Genomic DNA, 27,915 nt, shown 5'->3' with positions numbered 1-27,915 from the left:
GATCCACCTGCCTCTGCCTCCCAAAGTGCTGGGATTACAGGTGTGAGCCACCACTCCCGGCCAGGTTTTCTTCTTATGTGTGCTTTTCCACCCTCAGTCCATGTCCTTGTCTTACTTTTTGACTGTTGTCTGCTCTTAGCCTTCCATTTTAAGATCTGATCTCTTCCCCTATTGCTTTAATGTAGCTCCTCTGTCATTAGTGGTTTCTACTACAAATAAGTTGGGTATGCTTCGTAAGAACCAGCTCTGTTCATTACATTTGTTCTAAGTTGTATGATGTTCAGTTGGGGTAAATTCACTGCTTCAAATAGATTGAAATGCACAGCATTTTGATTGTACTAACTGATCTGTGAAAATAGTCCTATTTACCAAGCATTTACTTTTATTCCTGGCACTAATTGCTTTCAGCCATAAGTAACAGACACCCCAACTCAAACTGGCTTAAACAATAAAATATGCTGACTCATGTAACCAAAAAGTCTAGTAATTACTTAGACTTCAGGTAAGGGCTGATCCAGCAGCTGAACATTAAGGATCACATTTTTTTTTTCTTTCTCTCTCTACTCTGACATCCACCATGTCATATTTCCTTCTAAGTCTGTTTGGTCATGAGATTGTTGCTAATAACCAGAATTTATACTTCCTCATTCATATCTAGCAAGAGGCATTGTGTTAGACAGAAGGGATACAGAAGCATAAAGATTAATAAGGTCCCCTAGGCTGGGCGGGGTAGCTCATACCTGTAATGCTAGCACTTTGGGAGGCTGAGGTGGGTGGATCACCTGAGGCCAGGAGCTCAAGACCAGCCTGGACAATATGGTGAAACCCTGTCTCTACTAAAAATACAAAAGTTAGTTGGGCGTGGTGGCGGGAACCGTAATCCCAGCTACTCGGAGGCTGCAGTGAGCCAAAATCGCTCCACTGCACTCCAACCTGGGTGACAGAGCGAGACTGTGTCTCAAAATAATAATAATAAGAAGAATAAGGTCCCCTAGTCTATCCTAATGGAAATTACAATCTGCACTTCACAAGTGTTCCCATAGGTACTGTAATCAATGCTCTAGAGCTGTCCTGCTCAGCATGGCAGCCACTAGCCACTGTGGGTTTTGAGTACTCGAAAATATGGCTAGGTGGAATTGAGGTGTGATGTAAGTGTGAAATATACACCAAATTTTAAATACTTCATTTTTTAAAATGAAAGCACTCTCATTAATAAATCGATGGTTTCATTTATAATAAGTAATTGCATGTAGAAATAATATTCTGAGTTATAGTAAGGCAAATAAGATATACCATTAAACATCTCACCTGTTTCTTTTTACTTATTTAAATTTAGCTACAAGAAAATTAAAAATTACATACGTGGTTTGGGTAATATTTCTACCAGAAAGCATTGCTCTAGAGCCCTGAACCGGCTGTTAGCAAGGTGAACTATCTGGAAATAACTCAGATGGATTTCAGTGCTAGAGAAAGCTCAGAGAACACCTTGATTTAAATTAGTCCTCTGGCTGGGTGCGGTGGTTCACGGCTGTAATCCTAGCACTTTGAGAGGCCAAGGTGGGCAGATCACTTGAAGCCAGGAGTTCGAGACTAGCCTGGCCAACAGAATAAAAAACAACAACAAAAATTAGCCAGACCTGGTGGCACATGTCTGTAGTCCCAGCCACTCAGGAGCTGAGGTGGGAGGATCACTTGAGCCGGGGAGGCCACGGTTGCAGTGAGCTGAGATTGCACAACTGCACTTCATCCAGGGCAACAGAGCGAGACTCCATCTCAAAAAAAAAAAAAAAAAAAAAAATAGTCCCCTACCCAATCTCCAATCCCTTTGTATTTGTGTCCTTTGTGGTCCTTATAACCATCTGAAATGATCTCATTTGTGTACATGCTTGCTGTTCTTCTCAGTTACACCCACCCCCCACTCCTGTAGATGTTAAACTCTGTGAGAAACTCCATTTTGGGTGTCACTGTGACCGCAGCACAAGCATAGTGCCTGCCATAGGAGGTGCTCAGTAAATACTTCCTAAAGAAAGGAGAAAAGGAATGTGCCCTCTGTGGTTGGCTGAATGCAGTTGTGGGGGCAGCTGACTGGGTAGAGAGGAATGGCTTTTTCTTCTCCCTTTCACTGCATCTCCTCCTGTGCCCATAGTCCCGGAAGACTCTTGAGATGCAACTGGGGCTTGCCCCTGAAAGGAGGGGAAGCAAAATCATCAGTCATTTTCCATTTGTGTTCTGGGCCTCAGGAAGGCAGGACAGGGACGTGGGCAATGAGACAGGCCTGGGCCCTTCTAAGACTCTCTGTTGGTGGGATCTGGTGCAAGTGACATACAAGAAAAATAACTTGCAGGATGTGGTTCAAGTTTGGGTTGTGAAAAAATAAAAAAAAAAGGATTCTGCCACTTATCAGCTGTGTGGCCATGGGCAAACTACTTCTTTCTGAGCTTCAGTTTCTTATCTGGTAATACTGTTGGACAAATCCAATGAGATGTGTAGAAAGTCTTCTATACAAGGTTCAATAAATGGAATCTGTTACTGTTAATTTCACAAGGGTTAAATTAATGTTTTAAAAGTGCTTGGCACATAGTAGATGCTTAAGAAATGTTCTCCAGTGAAATAAAAATAACTTATAAGAAGACCTTGACATCACTATTAAAATAAAATGTTGTGATCTAGTTTTTTCTTTCTCAAACTCCCCACATGCCTGTAAATAAGGAAGCTGATTCTGAAAAAAGCAAGGCTGGAGATAAAAAACAGCAGATGAGGACATTTGTACATATTCCCAACTTTCATTGCCAGACCTTGGTCATGACTCTAAACCCTGGACAGTTTTGATGATCTAATTGTCAGATAACACATTCATTGGAGGCCATGTGATTTTTAAATCACTCCTACAGGAAGAGAAAGAAGAGGAAGGGGAATTGGTAAAAATAAGAACAAGTATTCTCTTATGCTTCTCTAGAGCTTCTCTGGATGTCACTTAAAAAAATTGCTACCAATTTCCCGTTTTTTTTTTTTTTTTTTTGGAGACGGAGTCTCACTCCGCCTCCCCGATTCAAATGATTCTCCTGCTTCAGCCTCCCAAGTAGCTGGGATTACAGGCGCCTGCCATCCCACCTGGCTAATATTTTAATTTTAATTTTAATTTAGTTAATTTTTTTTTAGACAGAGTCTCACTCTGTTACCCAGGCTGGAGTGCAGTGGCGAGATCTTGGCTCACTGCAAGCTCTGCCTCCCGGGTTCACGCCATTCTCCTGCCTCAGCCTCCCGAGTAGCTGGGACTACAGGCACCTGCCACCATGCCCGGCTAATTTCTTGTACTTTTTAGTAGAGACAGGGTTTCAACATATTGGCCAGACTGGTCTCAAACACCTGACCTCAGGTGATCCACACGCCTCGGCTTGCCAAAGTGTTAGGATTACAGGTGTGAACCAACGTGCGCAGCCCCAGTTTCCCTTTGTTCTGTCTTCTTTCTCATCCCTAGGAGATCCTTAACTTGAGTCCACAGTCTTCCCACAAGAGGGCTGTCAATAAAATTCAGGTACTTGGATGGGAAAAATTGCACCTTTATTTTCACTAACCTCTCACAGAATTTTAGCATTTTGTTTACGAATGTAGGCAACAAACCCTGGTACTATTAGCAGTGCCCGTGACTTTGTTACCAACAGCAATCATGGTTATTTTTCTACCTTACTGCAGATGTTGCAGGTATCTTGAAATGTTATGTACATGTATCACTACTTCAAAATTGTAGTAGTTGTCAGACTCATTAGGGCTTGGTATTTAATGAATTAATCAAATAGCATATATAAATAATTTCACACAGTGAAAAATGTTTTGCTGTGTTTTGAAATACCTGTTTTTCTTTGTAAGCCTATGTTTCTTATGCGCTTAGAAGCAGTATTCTCAGAATGGTCCATAGGTTTCAACAGACTGCCCAAGAGATGTAGGCAGAAAAAACCATTAAGAACCCCAGTGTATATAAGGATTGCTGGCGCAAGATTCAAGAAGGCATAGTTTTATTTAGCTCCAGTTTCTTGATCCATCTTAATTCAGGTGCTGGGAGTGGCATTGGCTATTACATGGCCTCATGAGTCCACTCATGCCCAAATCTTTGAGTACTTCACTGTCTAGACTCCCTGGGTAATGAGAATGTTACTGACAGTTAATATGTGTTTATGAGGATATTAGATGAAACTGGAGTTTGTGCCAGTACCAACCCTTGAACTGATTAAATGCAGGCTTTATGATTGTCTATGCCATGGAACCTGTATATTTTCAGGTGAAATTACTAAGGCTTGCCATGTGCTTATCATGAAAGCAGGGCATTAAAGGTCAATTCTGGACCTGGCAGTGTACAACTGTAGTCCCAGCTACTCAGGAAGTTGGAGAGGGAGGAATGCTTGAGCCCAGGAATTCAAGGCTGTAGTAAGCTAAGATTGTGCCGCTGCACTGCAGCCTGGGTGACAGAGCAAAGCCCTGTCTCAAAAAAAAAAAAAAAAAGGTCAATTCTTATTCAAAATGATATAGCTTTTGCTGTGATGTAGTTAATAATATTTGTGAAGAGTGCAAGTGATTGAAAATAGTAATACACCAAGTAGAGTGTTTATTCCTAAGTAGATACATGGTGTACAAAAGAGCTAGCTTGTTATTCAATATTGAAGACAGGGGCTCTTGATTGAACTTAGAAGGTTGGAGAGTAAGGGAGTGGGGGAACTGCAAACCTGGAGGTGCTAGGAGCTAAGTCCTAAGGGTCAGACCCAATATATATAGCTTGGCTTTGTTGGAAGGAAGGAATGAACAGGGCCCTTGGTGAGAGAAGACAGGAGATAAAAGATGTTGAAATCCATTGGCGAGATTTTTGACTTGCAGCAGGGAATGCTAAGGTTTCTGAGAAGTGGAGCAACAGCCTGCAAAATGCTATGCATGGGAATATTGGCTGAAAAAAATGAATGGGAAAGCAGACAAGGGGGCATTTTTGTAGCATAAATATTGCCACACATTATGAAAAGTTTCCTGTGCGTTAGCTTGAATGTTGTAGGAGGAAAGAAACATTTCACTTTAGAAGATTGTGGACTAAATTTAGGTTCCTTTGACTAAATATAAGTTCCTCAGCATGACTAATGACACAGGATATGTGCATCCTGAGAAAGACATATACACCCACAATGACACTTCTCCACCTGCCCACACCCAGGTCCTGTTTTACAAGGTTGGTATGTTTAAGTGTATTTTACTTTGCAGTTGTTCAGAAGGATTGCATATTTTTGAAAAACTATTTCCTGAAAGAGGATGACTGTTTGGAAAGGAAAGAAAAATCCTAGCTGGCTTTGGTGGTAACTGTTGGGAGGCATACCCACATGAGCTTTGGTGGTAACAATTCCTGAAGCTTCTCCAAGGATCTACGTGTTCCTGCTGTTGGTTGCCAGAAGCCAGAATAATAATGAGCTGAGAATATGGGATTTTAGTGAGAACTTCCAGGGGCATCCAGATTTCACAGCAGAAGCAGATGACTCAGATGTCCTGCACCTTAGAGAGATGGGTGAATCCCTTACCTTTACCATACACTGAGTTGATCAAGGGCAGAATGGAAGCCCTATAAAAATTAAAAAGTTGGTTGCATGCTAGCATTCATAGTGGAACCGAGTTGAAAATTTTATCCTTGTATTCCATACTCTCTGATTAGATGGTTTCAGCTGTGCTCTCACCCCCAATTCTGAGAACTTTTCAACTGTGACTGAGGTGTGGATGGGTCAAGCATCTTTACAATGTGACAAAATCCCCATTTCTCCTCTGATTTACTACTAATGGGGAGATATTTCAATTTATTACTGTGAAGTGAGCCTTTAATAGATTTAAAAAATTGTAAGAGTATATCACCTAGGGAAGGACCTAACAGGGCTGGGCACTTTATTGAGGTGACCTTATTTAATAATATCATTAGTTATCATTTATTGGACTCTGAACTGAGCTCCCAACAGGTAGGATGTAAGATTTATCTGCCTTTTACAGATGAGAAAACAGGCACCAAGCAGTATAACTAGCCCAAGGTCACACGGCTGATATGCAATTGAGCCAGGATTAGATTTGGCCCATTTGACCTTTACCACCTGGTAAAAGCCCTGAAAACTAGAAAGGTGATATTATTCCTGTTTTACAGTTGTGCAAACTGTGGCTTAGAGAGGTGTATTAGTCTGTTTTCATACTGCTATAAAGAAATACCTGTGACTGTGTAATTTATAAAGGAAAGAGGTTTAATTGACTCACAGTTCTGCATGGCTAGGGAGGCCTCAGGAAACTTACAATCATGGCAGAAGGGGAAGGAGGCATGTCTTACATGGCAGCAGGTGAGAGAGAGTGAGCAAGAACAGGGAAAACTGCCTTATAAAACCATCAAATCTCTTGAGAACTCATTCATTATCACAAGAACAGCGTGGGGGAAAAATGCCCTCATGACCTAATCACTTCCCATGAGTTTCTTCCCTCAAAACATGGGGATTATGGGGATTACAATTTGAGATGAGATTTGGGTGGAGACACAGAGCCAAACCATAACAAGAGGTTAAGTAATTTACCCATATTCACACAGCTAGTGACCGATAAAGATAACTTCCAGAGTGGCATTGTCCAATAAAAATATAATGTGAGTCACAAATGGAAGTCACATGTGATTTTATGTTTTCTAGGAGCAACATTTTAAAAAGTAAAAATAGTAGCAGTTGGAATTATATATTTTATCTAACACAATATATCCAAAATATTGTCATTTCTACATGTAATCAATGTAGAAAACTTATCCATGAGGCATTTTCTCTTCTTTCTTTCTTTCTTTTTTTTTTTTTTTTTTTTTTTGAGGCGGAGTCTCGCTCTGTTGCCCAGGCTGGAGTGCAGTGGCCAGATCTCAGCTCACTGCAAGCTCCGCCTCCCAGGTTTACACCATTCTCCTGCCTCAGCCTCCCGAGTAGCCGGGACTACAGGCGCCCGCCACTGCGCCCAGCTAGTTTTTTGTATTTTTTGGTAGAGACGGGGTTTCACCATGTTAGCCAGGATGGTCTCGATCTCCTGACCTCGTGATCCGCCCGTCTCAGCCTCCCAAAGTGCAGGGATTACAGGCTTGAGCCACCGCGCCCGGCCTCTCTTCTTTCTTTTCTACTAAGTCTTTGAAATGTGGTGCATATCTTAAACTTGCAACACTTCTCCATTTGGACCAGCCAGATTGCAAGTACCCAGTAGCCTCACAGGACTACTGAAAAGAACAGTTCTAGAGTGGTGGTTCTTGACCCTGGCTGTGCAGTGGAATTACTAGGAAGCTTATAAAACACAGATGCCTGAGGCCCATTCTCAAAGATTCTCATGGAATTGATCTGGGGTGCTGCTTGGCTGTTAGGATTTTTGTTTGTTTGTTTGTTTTTTGAGACAGAGTCTTGCTCTGTTGCCCAGGCTGGAGTGCAGTGGTGTGATCTCGGCTCACTGCAAACTCCGCCTCCTAGGTTCAAGGGATTCTCGTCCCTCAACCTCCTGAGTAGCTGGGATTACAGGTGCGTACCACCATGCCTGGCTAATTTTTGTATTTTTAGTAAAGACGGGGTCTCACCATGTTGGACAGGCTGGTCTCGAACTCCTGACCTCAAGTGATCCGCCTACCTCGGCCTCCTAAAATGCTGGGATTACAGGTGTGAGCCACTGCGCCTGGCTAGATGTGAGGATTTTTAACCACTTCCCTCCCCACCAGGCGTGCCCAAACTAACTGAATAGAAAACTGTAACCTTTGTACATTGGCTAAGTTTCTGTGAGTTTTCTGAGATAAGAACCGTTCAAAATGACCACTCTGGCAGTATGCTTTGCTAGTTGACATTAATGAATGCCAAGCAGTGCCCTAGCTAATTTATTAATTTCTCTCCATTTACATTCCCCAACATGTTGACCAAGTCCCCAGAATAACATAAGAAAAGAAGAGATTTTTTTTCTCCTGCTGATTTACACATTGGTCTGGATACATACCACTGAAAGTAGATTCAGACATAAAATTCTACTCTTTTAATTGGGGTCAAAGGTGTCGGTGTCAGCCTGGAATCTCTGAGCTGTGGAGAAGAGGAAGCTGGGGTTTGAAAGCTGCAGGTGGCTGCCAGAATGAGACAAGTCTAGTGGGGAATGCGTGGGAGGTGCTGGGTGAAGAAAGGAGGCAATTGTGGTTCGCCTGAGGTCTGAAGGCTGCACAGCCTGCTGTGTCTCAGGACATTCACAAAGCTGCCCTCGCCAGAGGCCTCGTGTCCACCTTCCCACTGGACCAAACTTTTGATTCTGCCCCTGAACCCTGGATATGAAACCCAATACTCAAGAATTAAAATGTCTCATCTCACCCGGAGGTTCAATTGCCCTTAAAATGCTTTTGAGGTCATTTGGAATAATTTCTATATTGGCTTCTTTCATTTAAATCCAAATATAACTTCAATATTTCTGACATATTTATTACTTTCCAGAATGAAAATACTAGGTCTTCTGAAGTGGTAGCTATTTAGTTATATTCAATTTTGTTAGGTATGTTTATTTGACTTCAAATTAAGCCGAAGAATATACAAACTGCAGAGTCTTCCACAGCCTCACCAAAATTAATACTGTATTTCATCAAATCAAAAATATTGTCAACTGTAAGAGGTACCATTGTTTCACATGAGCTAAAGAGTAAGCTATTACACGATGCTTTTTTATCACTTGGAATTTTATTTTGTGTTCATTGAAGTTCTTTTAGCCTTACTTAGACATTACTTTTTAAAAATATTTTAACTTTTATTATAGGTTTAGGGGTGCATGTGCAGGTTCATTATATAGGTAAACTTGTGACTTGGGGGTTTGGTGTACAGATTATTTAGTCACCCAGACATTAAGCATAGTACCTGATGGTTGTTTTTTTTTTCTGAACCTCTCCCTCCTCCCACCCTCCACCCTCAAGTAGGCTGCAGTATCTGTTGTTCCCCTCTTTCTGTCCATGTGTTCTCATTATTTAGCTCACATTTATAAGTGAGAACATGCAGTATTGACTTTCTGTTCCTGCATTAGTTTGCTGAGAATAATGGCCTCCAGCTCCATCTACGTTCCTGCAAAGGACATGATCTCATTCTTTTTTATGGCTGCATAGTATTCCGTGGTATGTGTACCACATTTTCTTTATCCAGGCTATCATTGATGGGCAGTTAGGTTGATTCCATGTTTTCGCTATTGTGAATAGTGCTGCAATAAACATGTGTGTGCATGTCAGACATTAATATTTATCATTGTTTTACATCCATTAAAAAGGAGAACAAAAGTAAAAAGATTGCTTGAAGTACTTCTAAAATTTCTTCACAGAGTCTCTTTGATTTAAAATCATCAATGTTTTTGTTTTCTCACAAAATATTGTGCTCTCTGTCTCTCATCAAGAACAGTGGCGATTCAACATTTCTTGAAAAAGTACTCCCTAACTGCCTCAGGGATTTTTGTCCAAGATGGCCTTTTTGGATATGCAGTAAGTTTTTATTTCATTGCTAAGTCATGATGAAATTTTCCTGAAGACATTTTAAGTGGCAATTTACCAGCCATGTACCCGACTCATTTGAAATGCCAACACTAAGAATGGCTATGATCAAATTCCTGTATGGACAGGCAATGGTAACTACATTGTGACTATGCCTGCTGGATGGTTTGAAGATGGATTCCAATTTCAGTGATGTTAAGATGTGAAATAAATGTGCATCTTAAAACTGATGAAATATGGCATGTAAATTATATTTCTGAGAATCCAGGCTTTCCAACTGCTTGTCACATTCACCATGCTTATTTGCTTTAAACAATTTCGCTGAGACTTGTGGGATTCCTTGCCTCAGCATACCTTCGCTTTAGTGTACAATGGTATATAAACAACACTCCCTCACGTCCTTCTTCCACTTACTCCAATTTGTAGCTACAAAGCTGTACTTTTGCAGCTTTGTAGTTCATCCCAACCTTTAATGTACACATGAACTACCTGAGAATTTTGTTAAAATGCAGATTCTGATTCACTAGGTCTGAGAAAGGACCTGAGAGTCTTTAGTTCCAGAAAGTTCTCAGGTGATGCCCATGCTGCTGGTTTGGGGACCACACATTTAATAGCTAGACTTTAGTATGTCTAAGGACATAGTATGTCAGTGAAGAAATTCAGTACCTCTCCAGGGTACATGGATGTTTTAATTTTTCTTCCATTTGTATTATTATTTTGATGAAAACATATATATTGCAAATTTCTTTGCCTTGCATTGGGTAAATGCAAAGACAGCAGGAATTTTGTATGTCTGATCTTATGGTACAGGGAGAGAGATTTTTTTCCCCTTAATTTGTTTTATGAAAGATTTGTTCATTTCCTTTTCCTTTGCTTTCTTTCTCAAACTTAGGAAATGAATTTATTAGGAAATCTGCATGTAATTGCAGATTAATAACCTACCCATTAATACCACATTAGTTCATCATGATTAATAGCATCTCTGTGAATACTTAATGAATTTGTAATGATGGACTATTTGCTTTAAAGTATCAAGAGAACATTCCATGTAAAAAGGCACCACCCGTAACAGGAAAATTAATTATATGCTGTTTGGATAATAGCTTGTCACAAACAAGATATGTTTGTTTGGAAAGCCTGATTGGTATTGATATTTGCACAGTGAGAGGTACTTTTTAAAAACATTCATAAATCTTTTAATTTGTAAAATGAGAAGGAAATTTTATTTTCATGAACAGTTAAAATAGGTGTAGGGACTGATATTTATGAAAGAGAGCAGCACAAACACAAATATGTGCTAATATACTCACAAGTTTGCCTATGCCACTAGGCAGAAAGACTTCCTATAGTGGCCATTTAGATTAAGTTCCGAATTGAACTGCTTCTGCTACCCGCTGGTCTGTTCTAAATTCATAAGTCCACTTCCTCAAGGCCCAAGCATTTCTTTTTTCTTTTCTTTTTTTTTTTTGAGACGAAGTCTTGCTCTGTTGCCAGGCTGGAGTGCTGTGGCACTATCTTGGCTCACTGCAACCTCTGACTCCCTGGTTCAAGCGATTCTCCTGCCTCAGCCTCCCAAGTAGCTGGGATTACAGGCACACGCCACCACGCCCAGATAATTTTTGTATTTTTAGTAGAGACGGGGTTTCACTATGTTGGCCAGGATGGTCTCGAACTCCTGACCTCGTGATCCACCTGCCTCGGCCTCCCAAAGTGCTGGGATTACAGGCGTGAGCCACCGCACCCGGCCGGTCCAAGCATTTCTTGATACTAATTTTATTTCTTTAGAGAATCATTTGTTTTCTCTATTGTCTTCACTCTAATTCTGTGATGTCAGCAGTCACCATTGTTTATTTCTGTCTTTGCCCTATATCTGAGGAAGTGAAGGTCAAGAAGATTATGTGACTTGCCCAAACTGATCCAGCCATATAATTTGTCCCCCACAGATTATGGGTCTCTCGTTTCAAATGTCTCCAATTTTAACCCCGGCGGAAAGAGTTGCAAGCGCAGGGACTCTGTCCAGCTGGTGCCTTTGAGGAAACCCAGGAAGCCCAGTGTGATTGGAGCTCTGAGTTGGAAGGGAAGAGGGATAAATGACAAAACTGAAGAGAAAGGTGGGGGCAGAGCATACAGGCTTTTTAGGCCATGTAAAGATTTTAGACTCTATCCTAGGGCAATGGGAAGGTGTTTGTAAATGTCATGTCGAGGGATGCGATGAGCAATATGCTTTGCTAGAGCGTGCTGCTGTCTGTGGAGAATGGCTTGGAGGAGGTAGCCGACACATGGTGACCAATTCATGCTTTTCCAGCCCCATCACACTGACCTGTTTTCTAGCTTGATATCCAAACCAAGGTAGAGTTTGACTTCCTTGTTACAGGAAATACCAAGGCATGATTGTTTATCCTTTTTTCTATTTTCTCCTTAGGTCAACATGAAAGATCATTGCTGCTTCTTTGTTGCCCTTGATTTCTTTGAACTTAGGAAGGTATTTTGTCAAGCACCCCCACTCATGGGGCAAGATCCTCCAGGGAAGCCATGGCAGCTGCTGGTGGGCATGGTAGTTAGCACTCGTTCTACCAGCACTTTTGCCCCTTTGGGTTCACTGCTTGTGCCAAAGGTGCTGTTGCTTCCCCGCTTTTGGGGGAGATGATTCTGGATAGAGAAGGAAAGAAAGGCTTACTCCTAATCTCTCACTGTCAGAAACCCAGTTCTGGAGGAGTAGTCTCCCTCGACCACACATTGTGGTTTGAACAGCCAGGAATAGAACCCCTCCTTCTCTCACCTCCTCACAGAAGGTGGGAGTGAAAACAGGGGTTAGTTGGGAAGTGGCTTTTTAAACCTATGTTTACAGTGTTTTGATGCCACTTTCATAGACGAGGGAGGAATTGTCTGAAGCTTAGATTTTTTAGGATTTCAGGGATGTGATGTTTATCTCTCTTCCTCTCTTGAGGGTGTGGTATAAACTGGAATTGAAAATAGATAGCCGGCTGGGCATGGTGGCTCATGCGTGTAATCCCAACATGTTGGGAGGTTGAGGTGGGTGGATCGCTTGAGCCCAGGAGTTCGAGACCAGCCTGGGCAGCATGGCGAAACCTCATCCTTACTAAAAATAAAAATTAACCAGGCACTGGGGCACATGCCTGTGGTCCCAGCTACTCAGAAGGCAAAGGCAGGAGAATCTCTTGAGCCCAAGAGGCAGAGGTTGCAGTGAGCCGAGACTGCATCACTGCACTCCAGCCCGGGCAACAGAGTGAGGCCCTGTCTTGGGGGAAAAAAAAGAAATACCCTGTATGGTATTATTTCTTTCACTTTGAGAGTCTTTCTGGCATACTGTTGATATTTTTTCCACTCTTGAATCTGTGAATCAACCCTCACATCAAACTCCTATTGCATTTTACGTTTAAGAAAGGAACTTTTTAAACTGAGGTTGGCAGAACTGAGAATTAACTTAGACCTAAATGGGCCAATGCAAGGAGAGTGTTTCCAAAACAAAACAAAGTGTTTAGTGTCTTCCTTGAAGAATGTTGACACCAAGTTAAAATGGAGCTGCAGAGTAAGGAAATCGGTAAAGACAGGACAAAAGCTCCTTTTTTTTTTTTTTTTTTTTTTTTTTTTTTTGAGATGGAGTCTCACTCTGTCGCCCAGGCTGGAGTACAGTGGCGTGATCTCGGCTCACTGCAAGCTCTGCCTCCTGGGTTCACGCCATTCTCCTGCCTCAGCCTCCCGAGTAGCTGGGACTACAGGTGCCTGCCACCGCACCCGGCTAATTTTTTTTGTATTTTTAATAGAGACGGGGTTTCACCGTGGTCTCGATCTCTTGACCTCGTGATCCACCCGCCTCGGCCTCCCAAAGTGCTGGGATTACAGGCGTGAGCCACCGCGCCGGCCAAAAGTTCCTTTTTTGATTTGAGGTAGGGTAGGAATGGCAGAGGTGGGAATCTGGGCTGGTGATGTTTCCTGGGATTGCAGGCATCAAGAAAGACCGGTGAGTGCTGTTGGTTTAAAGTAGTGATTCTCAAAGTGTATTCCCCTGACCTGCAGCACCAACTTTACCTGGCAATTTGTTAGTAATGCAAAATCCTGGGCCCCACCCCAGACCTACTGAATTAGACACTCAAGTTAAAACACAGCCATTTGCATTTTAACAAACTCCCCCCCTTTTTTTTTTTTTTTTTAAATTTTTGAGACGGAGTTTTCTTGTCACCCAGCTGGAGTGCAATGGCACGGTCTTGGATCACTGCAACCTCCACCTTCCGGGTTCAAGCGATTCTCCTGCCCAGCCTCCCGAGTAGCTGGGAGTACAGGCACCCACCACCACGGCCAGCTAATTTTTTTTCTTTTTTTGTAATTTTAGTAGAGATGGGGTTTTACCATGTTGGCCAGGCTGGTATCGAACTCCTGACCTCAGGTGATCCGCCTGCCTCTGCCTCCCAAAGTGCTGGGATTACAGGCATGAGCCACCACGCCTGGCCTAACAAGGTCTCTTGATTTTTCCAATGTACACTCAAATTTAGAAACCACTGGCTTAGACTAGAGCAAAATGTGAGGTCAAGCCTTGAGGACCAGCTAACTTTGTTCTGTTCTAACCTCACTAGGCCTCCTACCTCTGGTTAGGTGCCTCAGGAATCTGTGTCCCTGGTCAAAAATAGGGTGACAGGACAAAAGGAGTAGATGGCTCATCACAAAGTCATTCCACCACTGCAAAAAGAAGTTATGATGTAACCAGGGAAGGTCTTTCCTTCAGTTATGGTGGAGAGATCTGTCAGAGAATTCCATGAGGGCATAGCTGCCTCTGGTTTAGCCACTGGGGGCCCACTCCCACAGGAAAGCAACTTGCAGAATTTTTCTGGGTATCTGATGGTTGAATTAACCGGAGTCAGAGACCTGAGTCCAAAACCAAGCTCTAACCTTTACTAACTGAGTCTCCTTGGACAAGTTCTTACAGTTTTCTTGCCTGTAGAATGGAGTTATGATATATGTTTCTTAGGATTGCTGGGAAGGTTAATTGAGGTTGTGTATTAATATAATACACCTGGCACAGATCTGGCGCTTAAAAAATGAACACTGTCATTACTGGTCCTTGGATGTCTTAGGATTGTTCAGGAAGGACCATTGCAGGGAGTATATAAACACACACGGCTTTTTCCTTGTAACGTTAAGATGGATAAAATAGGAGTTAGAGGCCAGGTGTGGTGGCTCACATCTGTAACCCCAGCACTTTGGGAGGCCAAGGCAGGCAGGTCACTTGAGGCCAGGAGTTTGAGACCAGCCTGGCCAATGTGGTGAAATCCCGACTCTACTAAAAACACAAAAAAATTAGCTGGGCGTGGTGGCAAGTGCCTGTAATCCCAGCTATTCATGAGGTTGAAGCAAAGAATAGCTTGAACCCGGGAGGCACAGGTTGCAGTGAGCTGAGATCATGCCACTGCACTCCAGCTTGGGCGACAGAGTGAGACTGTCTCAAAAGAAATAGGAGGGAGAAAAAATATATATAATTAGAGTTAGTAGTAAAAATGTGATATGAAAAAACTGAGGATAGATTTATTTTAAACCTCAAGTTTGGCACAGACCTTACATGGAATGATCTGCTAAGATACAAAATATCTAAATAGGAAAGCTATTTATATTGAGTTAAAACATCAGATTGGCAGATTCATTGTAATGCTATGCTATCAAAGAATAATGCTAAAATTGAAATTATTTTGAAGTATAACCTTGATAATTATAATTCTTACAAATTCACTTATAAGTGAACATAATAAAAGAGTTACCTTCTGTTAGAGTTTTGTAGTATCTAGCAATTTTATATAATTAATTTCATTATGGACAAAGAGGTCTTTTGTGTTAAAAGGGGACATTTTTGTGTTATTTGGTAACCCATGATTTAGATTGATTTAGAGGGTATTAATCTCCTTAAAATCATCTCTGCACCTTTTTCTTAAGCTGATGCTTAATCAACAATTATCATTTATAAGATGATCATAAAAAATGAACAGAGAAAATAATTCTGACAGCTTCTATCCCTATATTTAGGTGGGAGTTTTCTAGAGGAATGAGAAACATCAACTCTTATTGGCTTTTCAGTATGTCAAACAGATTCAGTTAATCCCATGCTTGACTGGCCGTGGGGCTGAGGAACCGCCAAGCTGAGCGTCACACAATTCGTGAGAAAGTATATGAGAGTTACAGGATCCACGGACCATGACTTAGTTAACTTGAATTTTATTTTTTAATGAGAATAACAACAAGCTTTGCAAGCTGATTCAGAGTCTGCAGGTGTAACTGCATAAGGGTTTAATACCTTTAATACCCACGCAGTGTGAGTTAGAAAAATGAAAATTTTCAGTATAGTAAATAAACTGAGGAGCCTGGAAACCAAATTGAAATCTGTAGCCTAGAAAATCAACAAGGGCTAAAAATAGTAGGATTAGAGGCAACATTCAACCGTAGACCATCCAAAGGTAGTTTTTAAGTACCACCAAAGGTGAAAGCAGGCCATGATATAATAAGTTTTTTAAAAGTGTGGGTCTAGAGAACATCCTGTTCATTATGTAGATGTGGAAGCTTAAAGTATAGATTTGGTTTTCCAGAGTTTTAATTTTCCATGTTCTTTCTTTCACCAGAATCAGAGGGCACTCCCTCTAATTTCCAAAAGAGAAATGTTACTGTAATCTGCCCGAAATTGAGAATTTACCTTGGTGACATTGATGTGAAGATTTTAGAATGCAATTGCTGGCTAGGTGTAGGGGCTCATGCCTGTAATCCCAGTTCTATGGGAGGCTGAGTTGGGAGGATCACTTGAGGCCAGGAGTTCAAGACCAGCCTGGGCAATATAGCGAGACCCCATCTCTACAAAAATAAAAATAAAACAATTAGCCACGGCATGGTGGTGTGCACCTGTAGTCCTAGCTACTTGGGAGGTTGAGGTGAGAGGATGACTTGAGCCCAGGAGGTTGAGGCTTCAGTGAGCTGTGATTATGCCTGTTCTCCAGTCTGGGTGACACATAAGACCCTGTCTCTGAAAGTACCTTTTAAGCAAATCAAGCAAATGGCTCCGGGATTCACTGGTCTCTTAGCAAGTAGCCAGAGGACCCCTTTTAGAATAGGCACATGGAAATATTGTAGGGTCAGGAGAAAGAACACAAAGGAGGGTGCTTTTTAAGAGTTCCTGTGCTCCTGAGCCACTTCATTCAAATGTCAGCTCAACATCAAGGTTCTTGGTAGGTTGTTGCTCACAGACCTAAAACTGCATATGTGGAGTTTTTGAGAAATGTATTCGGTGGATATGTCTTAGATATTGTAGAAACTTTAAATGATTGGCCTGAGCTCCAGATGGCTGTTATGAACTCTTGACTAAGCAGGGTACTATAAAATCCTCAAAGGCCTCATCCTTCCTTTGGAATTTCCTTTTTGTATTCTAGAGCACTCAATAAATGTCCTGTCTGAGCAGCAGAATTGAATTGAGTGAGGATTGATAGTCCTCCTTCAGCTTCCGAGCATAACTAAGTATTTTTTTCTCCCCAGTATAGAAGAGCAGGGCATTGGGAATGGATGATAAAGCTGAGACAGTTGATGAAAATAAAACTTAGGTACCCTTAAAACTGGCATTCATGAAAACAGATGAATGAAGTCTTGGATTGCATTGTATGATATAGGGACTGAGATGTGAAAAAAAGAGATTGTGGTGTTAGTATGATCAGGGCATTGCTGATTGTAAAAAGAAATAATAAAAAGTAGTCCAGCTTCTTTCTCATAGTTCTTTTTTTTTATTATTTTTTCTTTTCTTTTTTTTTTTTTGAGACGGAGTCTCGCTCTGTCGCCCAGGCTGGAGTGCAGTGGTCGGATCTCAGCTCACTGCAAGCTCCGCCTCCCGGGTTTACGCCATTCTCCTGCCTCAGCCTCCCAAGTAGCTGGGACTACAGGCGCCCGCCACCTTGCCCGGCTAGGTTTTTTTTTTGTATTTTTTAGTAGAGACGGGATTTCACCGTGTTAGCCAGGATGGTCTCGATCTCCTGACCTCGTGATCCACCCGTCTCGGCCTCCCAAAGTGCTGGGATTACAGGCTTGAGCCACCGCGCCCGGCCTCATAGTTCTTTTTCAACTGGATGAAAGTCTCTCTAAGACTTTCCTTGTCAGGATTTCAACTCAGCGAACATTAACTAAGCACCAACCATGCCAAACTCTCTGGGTCCTGGGTGTTCAAACATGAATGTGACCCAGCCCCTGCCCGAAAGAGTATTCAATCTAATGGAGTATAGCCGTTGTTAATGCCAGTGTTTCATACCAACAGTATTTCTTGGTGATACTATTTGAGGCCCAATGACCAAAAATATCTTTATTATTAAAATTCTCACATGTTTCATCCCCTTTGAGACTAGGCTTGTGTTACAAAGGCATGGTTGTCCACACCGTGGTCAAAAACAAATTTTAGATGGACTGTAATCTAAATGTGAAACAATAAAGATTTTAGAAGAAAACGTAAACTATCACTGGGCGCGGTGGCTCATGCCTGTAATCCCAGCACTTTGGGAGGACGAGGTGGGTGGATCACCGGAGGTCAGGAGTTTGAGACCAGCCTGACCAACATGGTGAAACCCCATCTCTACTAAAAATACAGGCTGGGCGTGGTGGCTCATGCCTGTAATCCCAGCAGTTTGGGAGGCTGAGGCAGGTGGATCACCTGAAGTCAGGAGTTCGAGACCAGCCTGGCTAACATGGTGAAACCCCACCTCTACTAATAATACAAAAAATTAGCCAGGCATGGTGGCGCATGCCTGTAGTCCCAGCTACTCGGGAGGCTGAGGCAGGAGAATCGCTTGAACCCGGGAGGCGGAGGTTGCAGTGAGCCAAGATCGTGCCACTGTACTCCAACCTGGCGACAGAACGAGGCTCCGTCTCAAAACAAACAAACAAAAACAAAAAAACAAAAAATGGCCGGGTATGGTGGCACATGTCTGTAATCCCAGCTACTTGGGAGACTGAGGCAGGAGAATCTCGTGAACCTGGGAGGTGGAGATTGCAGTGAGCTGAGATCGAGCCACTGCACTCCAGCCTGGGCGACAGAGCAAGAATCCATCTCAAAAAAAAAAAAAAAGAAAAGAAAAAGAAAAGAAAATGTAAACTGTCTTCTGAGTTTGGGATAGGCAGAGATTTCTTGAACAGGACATGGTTACATGTGGTAACCATGGAGAAGAAAAATGGACAAGCTGAACTAAATTAAATGATTTCAGTTTATTACAAGATACCATTAAAAATGAAGTCTATGTAATAGGGGATATTTTATAATATATTCAAAAAGGACTTGTATGTAGAATATAGAAAACGCTTCTACAAAACAATAACAAAAAGGTAGATTGCTCTATAAATATGTGATATAGACTTGAATAAGTATCTTACCATAGAGGATGTTAGTTTTCTTGGTTGGGGGTAGTGATTGGAAGGGAGCACAAGGGGCTTCTGGGGTTCCAGTAATTAATAATGCTGGTTACTTGAGCATGTTAACTTTGTGAACATTCTTCACATTATGATCTGTGTACTTTTCTGTATGTTGTATTATTTGTGTACTTTTCTGTACTTTCATTGAAAAAGTTTACATAAAAAAAAATGCTTTGTTGTCCAGGATGAAGAATGTGAGCAAAATATTTTTGGAGGTTAACACTGATTGCAAAATATGTTTCCCCATTTAGAACTGCCTCTACTATAGAAGCAGAGGAAATGTTGAGAGCATAGGGCTTTGCAAGGTGGCTAGAGCAGGTCCAGTTTGTGAAATAGTCCTACGCACAGCCTGGCAGTGTCTTAGGTTAGCGTAAGTCCTTTGGCCACCAATATCCTGAGAAGCAAGCAGGAGAACAAAAACAATTATGGAGGAAGCACTGGAAACAAGCTTGATTACTTGACAGTTTTGTATAGGGCTAATTCTGCCTGTAATCCTGTTTAAGTCACCACTTATTGATCCCCGTTATCATGTGCCCAGGCACCGAGATGGGGGCTTTCTGTGCATTAAAAATTTTAAATCCTCAGCACAATCCTGGGAAGCATGTACTCTTATTATTTGACTTTACAGATTAAGGAACTGGGGCTTAGAGAGATTAAATAACTCGCTAGAATTCCAGCTAGCAAGTTGCAGCAAGCTGCAGCTGGAACCCATGTCTGTGTGATTCCAAAGCACCCCCCTCCCACATGTCTATTATGTTGCCTTTAAAAAAAATTTTTTTTTATTTGATGGAGCATAGTGAGAAGAAACATACTTAATTTTCAAATTTGATGATCAGAAGAACTTCTCAAACCAATTTTAAAGTCTGAGGTTTGCTGTGCTATAGTATTTTTATTTTATTTTATTTTTTTGCAATACAGTCTCACTCTGTCACCCAGGCTGGAGTGCAGTGGCGAGATCTTGACTCACTGCAACCTCTACCTCTCGGGTTCAAGCAATTCTCCTGCCTCAACCTCCCGAGTAGCTGGGACTACAGGTGTGCGCCTCCATGCCCAGCTAATTTTGGTATTATTACTAGAGGCGGGGTTTCACCATATTGTCCAGGCTTGTCTCAAACTCCTGACCTCGTGATCTGCCCGCCTCGGCCTCCCGAAGTGTTGGAATTACAGGCATGAGCCACCGTGCCTGGCCTCCAGTTTTACGAACTGCAGTTGTCCTTTGCGGTTGTAAGGTGGTAAGAAATACCTGGGTAGGGTGGGTTGGGGATTGAGAAATCCTCCAAGAAACAACACAGGCTATGATTGGAATGCCCCTGTATGGGTGGCCCATGAGCCTTTCTCAATGCTTTGGGGATATTTTAATAACTTGAGTAATTACCTGTGGTAGGCAGGCTTTGTTTTCTACTCATTAACTCTCCAGGCTACATTTTGTTCTTCTTACTGCTAATTCACATGCAGAGATACGTAAAATGGATGTTGTCAACTGATTGCCACATCGCTGTCTGCATATCAATGCTCTCCCGTCTGCCTGGGCTCAGAGAGAAGGAAAGAAGAGAAGGAAAAGGGTATGCCAAGGAACTTGTGATAGCCGAATCTGTTTTAAAAGCCAAATTCTGGTACAGAAACCAGAATTTTGACATATACGAATTATTGATACTCGTGCATGGCTAGTGTTTTGCGATTGCCCTATTTAGCATATGCTGGTCCTCTTTTTCCCTCCTTGTGATAGATAGCACGCCTTGGGAGCAGACACAGGTAAATGTTTCATGCTTTTAGTTCTTTTTGCTCTTGTGGCTTGTTTGGCCCTTAGGGCATTCATGCTTTTTAGCCCGTGGAGTGTTTGTAGCATCAGAACATCATCACAACCCTAAATGAAATTTGGATTATTTACTTCTAAGTATGTTTCCCAAACAGTCTAATGACTGTGTAAGCAATATAGTGGAAGGGCACAGGAGCCGATTTGAATGGAAATATATGTGGATATGGCTTTAGATCTTTTTGTCTATTAAAAAAAAGTCTCCTTTAAAAAATCCTTGGGAACCTGGTGCGGCGGCTCACGCCAGTAATCCCAGCACTTTGGGAGGCCAAGGTAGTCGGATCACCTGAGGTCAGGCATTTGAGACCAGCCTGGCCAACATGGTGAAACTCCATCTCTACTAAAAATACAGAAAATTAGCTGAGTGTGGTGGTGTGCGCCTGTAATCCCAGCTACTCGGGAGGCTGAGACAGGAGAATTGCTTGAACCCGTGAGGTGGAGGCTGCAGTGAGCTGAGATCATGCCACTGCACTCCAGCCTGGGCGACAGAGTGAGACTCTGTCTCAAAAAAAAAAAAAAAAAAAAAAAAAAAATCCTTGGGGCGAGTTATCTTGATTTTATTATTATGATGATACACAAGAAAGAAACACCAAACAATCTGAAATAATTGAAAATACATCCAACCCAATTTAATTTATTTCACTGGAATCTATCTAGTTATATGGACTCGTTTTAGGTATAGGTGCTTATTTTTAAAAAACTGGACAGGAGCTCTGGGTTGCATTTTTTTTTTTTTTAAACTAGAAGTTTAGAAGGAAGATTCCTCTTCAGGAGATACATAATTATGTATTAATTTAATTAGTGCTGTACATTGTGTCTTGAAGCTATTCAGAGTATCATAGGAACATCTGTTATACTGTGGTTATGATGGCTGCTAGGTTGTTTCCCCAAATGCCTTGACAAGGCAGTTTGACATAGTTTGGTGAAGGCAGTGCCCTGGTGCTGCAGTCACCACAGGGATTTTTCATCTTGGCTTCACGTTGGTAGACTGATACTCTCAAGTATGTTCAAGGTTCTCTTTTTCGGGAGACGGTTGTTTTCATTGAGTCCTGGCTTTCTTCTTTCCTTATTTAATGAAATAGTGACAACTATCATTTTCTACCTTCAAACATTATTATTAGTGATTTTATAAATAGAAAATTATTTTCCAGTTGGGCCTATGTCTGTACTGGCAACCGTTGTATACACACGGACTCTTTTAGATGTCTAGGACTTCGCATGTGTAAATGGGCAAGTTTTCAGGCAATTCGGGTAGATTTTCCAATCTTGTCTCTCCATTTCCTGTCTAAAGAACTTCTTCCATGTCCACAGCATGTTTATTCAACATTGGATAAAACTTCTAATGGGAAATTTCTTCCGGGTGACCTCCCTGAGAGACTGGGCTGTGGCGAAATCTCAAGAAACACAACCCCGATGAAATTAGCTCCGTTGAGAATATTACTTGGTCCAGGAACAAGGGACAGAATTCAGTTATTTTTGATTTTTGAACAAATAAATTCTGTTTCCTTTTGTGTAGGTGGCAGAAGAAATTGACCCCTGTAGAAGATCCAGTCTCAGTTGGAAATTGAACTTTTTGTTTCTTTTGAGTTAAGAGTGCCCTGGATAAGAGAATGTAAAACTGTTTTTGTTTGAACCTCATGCAACTTGGAATCTGTTCTGTTGTCTGCATATCTTTGATAGATCCGTCTTTTCCAGGGTTGTCTGTCTTTATATTTAATTTTCTGGAGGTTGGAATTGTGATTATCAAATGACTTCCAACTTGGCAGCACATGTGGGTGGATACTAATGAATCCTTTCTTAACCTTCCCAGAACTTTTGGAGAAATCGATCAGTAGAAGGCGGGACACGGAAGCCATACAGAAAGCCAAAATCCTTTATTCATCCTGCATGAATGAGAGTGAGTGATGAAGAAAACTAAATAAAATATTTACCATACCTATCCTTTAGAGTTCTATTGATGTTTTAATATATTGTTTGAGGAAGAAGAGAACTACTAAGAATTCTATTAATGTTTAAAAGTGTTAAAGGAATGATTGTCAAAGACTGGATTTTGACTAGTCCCATCTTAGTTAATGTTGTTACTGGCTTGGTGGAGAAAATCATGTTATTTATATGGGTTGGATTCTTTGGGTATCATTTACTCCCTGAGAAACTTAGAAAAAGTCAGCAGGGCAAACTCCACTGTATCTGATTCAGAAACCAGAATCCAGAAGCCAGGCCAAGTCTGGCTTGAGAAAGAGACTGGGAGGGAGTGCACCTACTAGAGCCTAGAGAAATCCCGATTCCTAGGCGTGCCAGGTTCCTGTGTCAGCCTAACAGGCATCTTTGTTGGGTCCTTAGCCCTGTCTCAACACCTTGGGTCTGATTGGAATTAGAACAGATACTGGTCACTTTACCTAGTCTGCCTTCTCAAGGCCATTGCAGGATGAAGCCAGTGCCTGTGGGAAGTGTGTCAACTGGTCTAGGATTTGGGGTATCATGTGGTGAGCTAGAAAAGAGCAATAAAAGACAGGAATCTGAAGCATCACTTCTTCATTGGGTAGTGATTGGCTTTATTGAGGCATTCCTTTAGTTAGGGTTGTACCTTAGTCCCACCAAGTATTATTCATTGACTGGGTTCCATGTAGAGACTCCATGTTTATTGTAGTGAATATCCAGCAGTTTCCCTGGTCAGCTGTCCTGGCAAGAACACTAGATGTAGACAGTCACATCGAAGTGTGGATTGTAGGTAGTTCTGTCTCTGTGATTATGCTCATCTCACCCCACCTCTTTTACCTACTCCCTAACGGCTGAAATTTTAAGTTGGAGCCTTATGGGAATTTTGTCTTGAGAAGATGCACTTGAATTCTAGTGTGTTGATCCAGTTTGCAATTCTAACTTTCTCTTCATATCTGCTCCCTTTCAGAAGCGATTGAAAAAGCAGATGCCAGGCCACTGCTACACATCCTACGGCATTCACCTTTCCGCTGGCCCGTGCTTGAATCTAACATTGGCCCTGAAGGGGTTTGGTCAGAGAGAAAGTTCAGCCTTCTGCAGACGCTTGCAACGTTTCGTGGTCAATACAGCAATTCTGTGTTCATCCGTTTGTATGTGTCCCCTGATGACAAGTCATCCAATGAACATATCTTGAAGGTATAATGAGGACCTATTTATCTTCTTTGCTCAGTCCTAAATTAGCCTTTTGGGGTGCCATCCTGGGGAAAGAGACTCATGCTGCCTTAGTGAAATAATAACATAAAACATTTTTATGGAATAGTAGAATCTAGAATATTCCCTTCTCCCGGATTTGCAGAATGTATACCATTACCACACAAGTTTCGTAAGCCTTTTGGAAAACTAGTGAATTAGTTTCAAGTGATCTGTGATCTGGCCCTCATATGCCTACCCAGAGCAAGTCTAAGGTTCCTAAATTCTAGTGGGAAGGGGACTACAGGTCTCCTGTTGTTAGCAGAGACTTTCTGTGCCGTGCTCTTGTCCTTGCCTCCTCATTCTCTTGACAGGAGAAAACACATGACATGATTTTTTGTTCCTCTTTCACTAACATTTTCTTGTGCACACACCTAAATTTTAGTTATCAAATTCACTCTGAATCTCTCCTCCCTCCTTTTCAAAGATGCAGCAAAACTTGTTCTGTTCCAAGTGCTTGCTTGCATTTTCTGTTGGAAGACTAACCATGTCTTCCATAAAGCAATGGGCCACATGGACATACCCTGAGGCAGAGCACATTGGTAAAATCAGGAGCCTGTCCAAAAACTACCAACAGCTACAGACTCACCAATGAAAGAGCTATGCAAGAATTCAAATAACATTCGTCAAATAGTTTTGTGCTTTGATCCTGCTCGGTTTTATTTTGTTTTACTTCCACAGTTACTTTGACTGATAATGAAAATATTATTGCATGACTGATTTTCTCCCCAATTCTGTCCTTAGTCAAATCAGAAAATATTAATGAAATATTGATATTCAAATTTTAGACAGGTATTGCCCTCATCTCATGTATTTTAACCTTCTAAAATCCAAATCTTAAAGTTCATCTTTTGATTTAGACCAGAGATTGGCACATTTTTTGGGTAAAGGGCCAGATAATACATATTTTAGGGTTTGCAGGCCATCTGGTCTCTGTTGCAACTACTTAATTCTGCCATTGTGTCTGGGAAAGCAACTGTGGACAACAAAGGTATGGCTGTGTGGTGGGCTGGCCCATTGGCTGCAGTTTTCTCACCTCTAGGTTAGACAATGGAATTCTCAGTAAAAATCTTGGGTCATTGAAAGGACTCCCCTCTACTCAGGAGGAAATTCTGAGTTCTAGAGGCAATTGTGTTTCTATGTTTGGTGATGAAATGAGCCATTTTCTAATGCTATCAGGATAAGATGTGCTATGTAAGACACGATGATGATAACCCATCTGATCTCTGTACTGTGTTGATATATCACTCATTTTTTGAAACTAGGTTTTAAGACTATCATTATCAATTCCAGAACTATTATGATGTTCTTTCAAATACCTTAAGTGGTGTTTTGAAGTAAACTGAAGGCTGTTTTCCAAACTTGAGTTTAAGTTTATGCGTTCTACTGAGTGATAGAAGATCTTGATTCACACACAGATGAATGATTGCAAATGGTAGCCATTTTATTATCTTTTTACCTATTTCTGGATCTATTCAATTGAATTTATTTCTTTAAAGTTTTTATTATCAAAATGTGATACAAAATTAAAGAATAGAATAATAAACTCCCATGTATCCATCAACCCAACTTCAACAACTCTCAACTTTCTGCTGTTATGTTTCTTTCTGCGGTTATGTTTTAATCTAGACCCCTCCTTTTTTGGGAGGTGGCTAGAACGTTTTATAGCAAATTAAAAATATATCATTGCATAGTAAATACTTCAGTGCTTAGCTAGCGGAAAGGACTATTATCACAACCAAAAAGATAATCATAATTCCATAATTAACAGCTAATAACTAGTTAATTTTCAACTTTTCTGATTGTCTTAAATATGTCCTTAAAAAAACAAAACAGTTGGTCTTTGATTCAATCTCCAAATAAGACTCACAGGTGAACTTAGTTGATATGTCTGTTTTACTCCACAAGGGATCCCCCTATTTTTGTTTTTTAAACCACATTTATTTGTTGAAGAAACTGGAGTATTTTTCCTGTAAACTGTCTTACCTTCTGAATTTGACTGTTTTCAGGGTAATCTAATAGCTGACAAAAGTTCTTGTTTACAGGAGAATCACAGCTTAAAAATGCAGAATAAATAATAGGAAGCTATCTATTTAAAAAAAAATGCCTAATGAAAGGATGGATCTAGGTAATTATCATCAATGGCTGCTTAAAACTATTAGGTAAATGGTTGATTGGGAAATTCATGATAGAGCAGACCGATATCACCTGTACCCTAATATCAATGATAGCGTCGCTAAAAGTGGGGCAACTGGATATTGTGTGCCTCCTGGTATCAGTTGGAAGTGCACACTATCACCAGTGATGTTGTTGTGCCTCCACAATTGAGCCTCTAGTTTTAATACGAGCTTACAGAAAATATGAGGAATAGAGAAACATGGTAACCAGTTTTTAATAGCTTGCCTTGTATACTTAATATTCAATTAAACATCCTAGAAACGCTAAAATGTCAATGATAGAATACTTTCCAAATGTAAGGAGGCACCCATGTACTTATTATTGCTCTCTTTTGCCAAGATGGCAGCTTGTTCCAAACTGGTATTTAACGTTGTTTGGCATTTGAGTGTGGCAAACATTTGGTTAAGTTCTGTTCCTGTTTGTACCATTTTACATGACTGAATATTCACATATCTGAACTAATTGCCTTCCCTCAGATATAATATAACTATAGTCTTCCTGATGACACATTTACAAGAGTTCGAGCATGTATCTAGAGGTGGTAGGAGAAGCTTTATTCTGAGAGCTACATGAAACCCAATGAACCTGATAACAAAAATTAGCATACTGGTGCCTACCAAAGTTGTAGAATTTGCAAGTGTTGCTTTTTTATTCATTTAAAAATAGTTAAAACTATAAAAGACAAAATCTAATTGGATGAACATTTGGAGCCCTCTCTTATAGGTTTTATGGAACATCGTTAGAAAATTACTGGTATAGTTAAAAAAAATAGGCTTTGGTATTTAAAAGATTGAGGTTCGCAGTTTAGCTCTGTGATTTACTCACTGAATATCCTCGTGCAAATTACTTCACGTCCCTGATCTCACTTTTCCCATGTGTACGGAAGAGTGAATTAGAATTTACTTTTAATTGTCATTGAGATTCGAATGAATTGACTTTTGTGACAGTTTTCGTGGTAGATACTGGTCCACAGTAGCACATGATACAAGGTTCCGAACCTGCTTTTCAAGGATGACTGAGCAACTGGTCAGGACCATTTGGAGAATGTTTTTCTTTGACCTGTGTACCTGATAGGCCTCTCAGAGCTCAAACTCAGTTGTGCAAGGAATAGGCATTTTGTTTACTCGACCTAATCTTTGACTCTGAGCTCCCACCCAACCTTTTGGTGGGAAACTGAACCTTAGTCTAGGCATTTACCTCCCCTCTTGGTGGCCCCATTTCTCAGTCTTCTCCTAGGGTACTGGGAAACTCCAATACCAGTTATCTGGTTTCTGAGAAGAAATCCACTCTGGAACCATGTAGCCCCTTCAAGTGTGCCCCTCTGATGCTGAGGTCCTGTGACTCCCATTCCTTCTCACATCCTGCCATGCTTCGGGGACACTGATCAGTTCCTCTGCTTATGAGAATCCTTGACTTCTTTTGCTGCTTGAAAGATCCTCTTTCTGCTCTGGGAGAAATCCCTCTTACCTGAAACTCTCTTCTGTCAATGTCCTTAGGCTTCCTTTTCCATCAAATTCAATTTTCCTCGGTGTGCCTAGCTTTTCTAATCCCACAAACCCACAGGAATAAGAGAATGGCCTTCTGGGCAGGCACAGCACTGTGGGCATCCTTTTGGGTGAGCAGATGGTACCTTTGGGTGAAGAGAGAGGCACTGTTTCTAAGGGGTAGATATAGCCCCATGCCAAAGACATGCAATTTGGCCAGCAGGGATTGCTCCAATCTATACAACGTACTTCTGCAAAGCTCCCCTTTGGCGAAATGACACAGGGTTTGCTACAGGCTTAAATGAGATAAAGGGATT

At 41.3% G+C, this 27,915-nt stretch overlaps 1 protein-coding gene across 1 annotated transcript in view; it reads left to right on the top strand.

Moving 5' to 3' along the window:
* The window catches only part of PHEX (phosphate regulating endopeptidase X-linked), a 224,096-nt gene that overhangs the window by 22,466 nt on the left and 173,715 nt on the right, over nucleotides 1-27,915 (top strand). The window contains exons 4-5 of the mRNA XM_007991285.3: nucleotides 22,561-22,647; nucleotides 23,656-23,882. Coding sequence (XP_007989476.1) covers nucleotides 22,561-22,647; nucleotides 23,656-23,882 — 314 coding nt within the window. The remainder of the gene's footprint in view (nucleotides 1-22,560; nucleotides 22,648-23,655; nucleotides 23,883-27,915) is intronic.

Source organism: Chlorocebus sabaeus, chromosome X, assembly GCF_047675955.1.
Source record: "Chlorocebus sabaeus isolate Y175 chromosome X, mChlSab1.0.hap1, whole genome shotgun sequence".
Lineage (NCBI taxonomy): Eukaryota > Metazoa > Chordata > Mammalia > Primates > Cercopithecidae > Chlorocebus > Chlorocebus sabaeus.
Note: the sequence above shows the minus strand (reverse complement) of the source record. Positions and strands in the feature narration are given on the sequence as shown.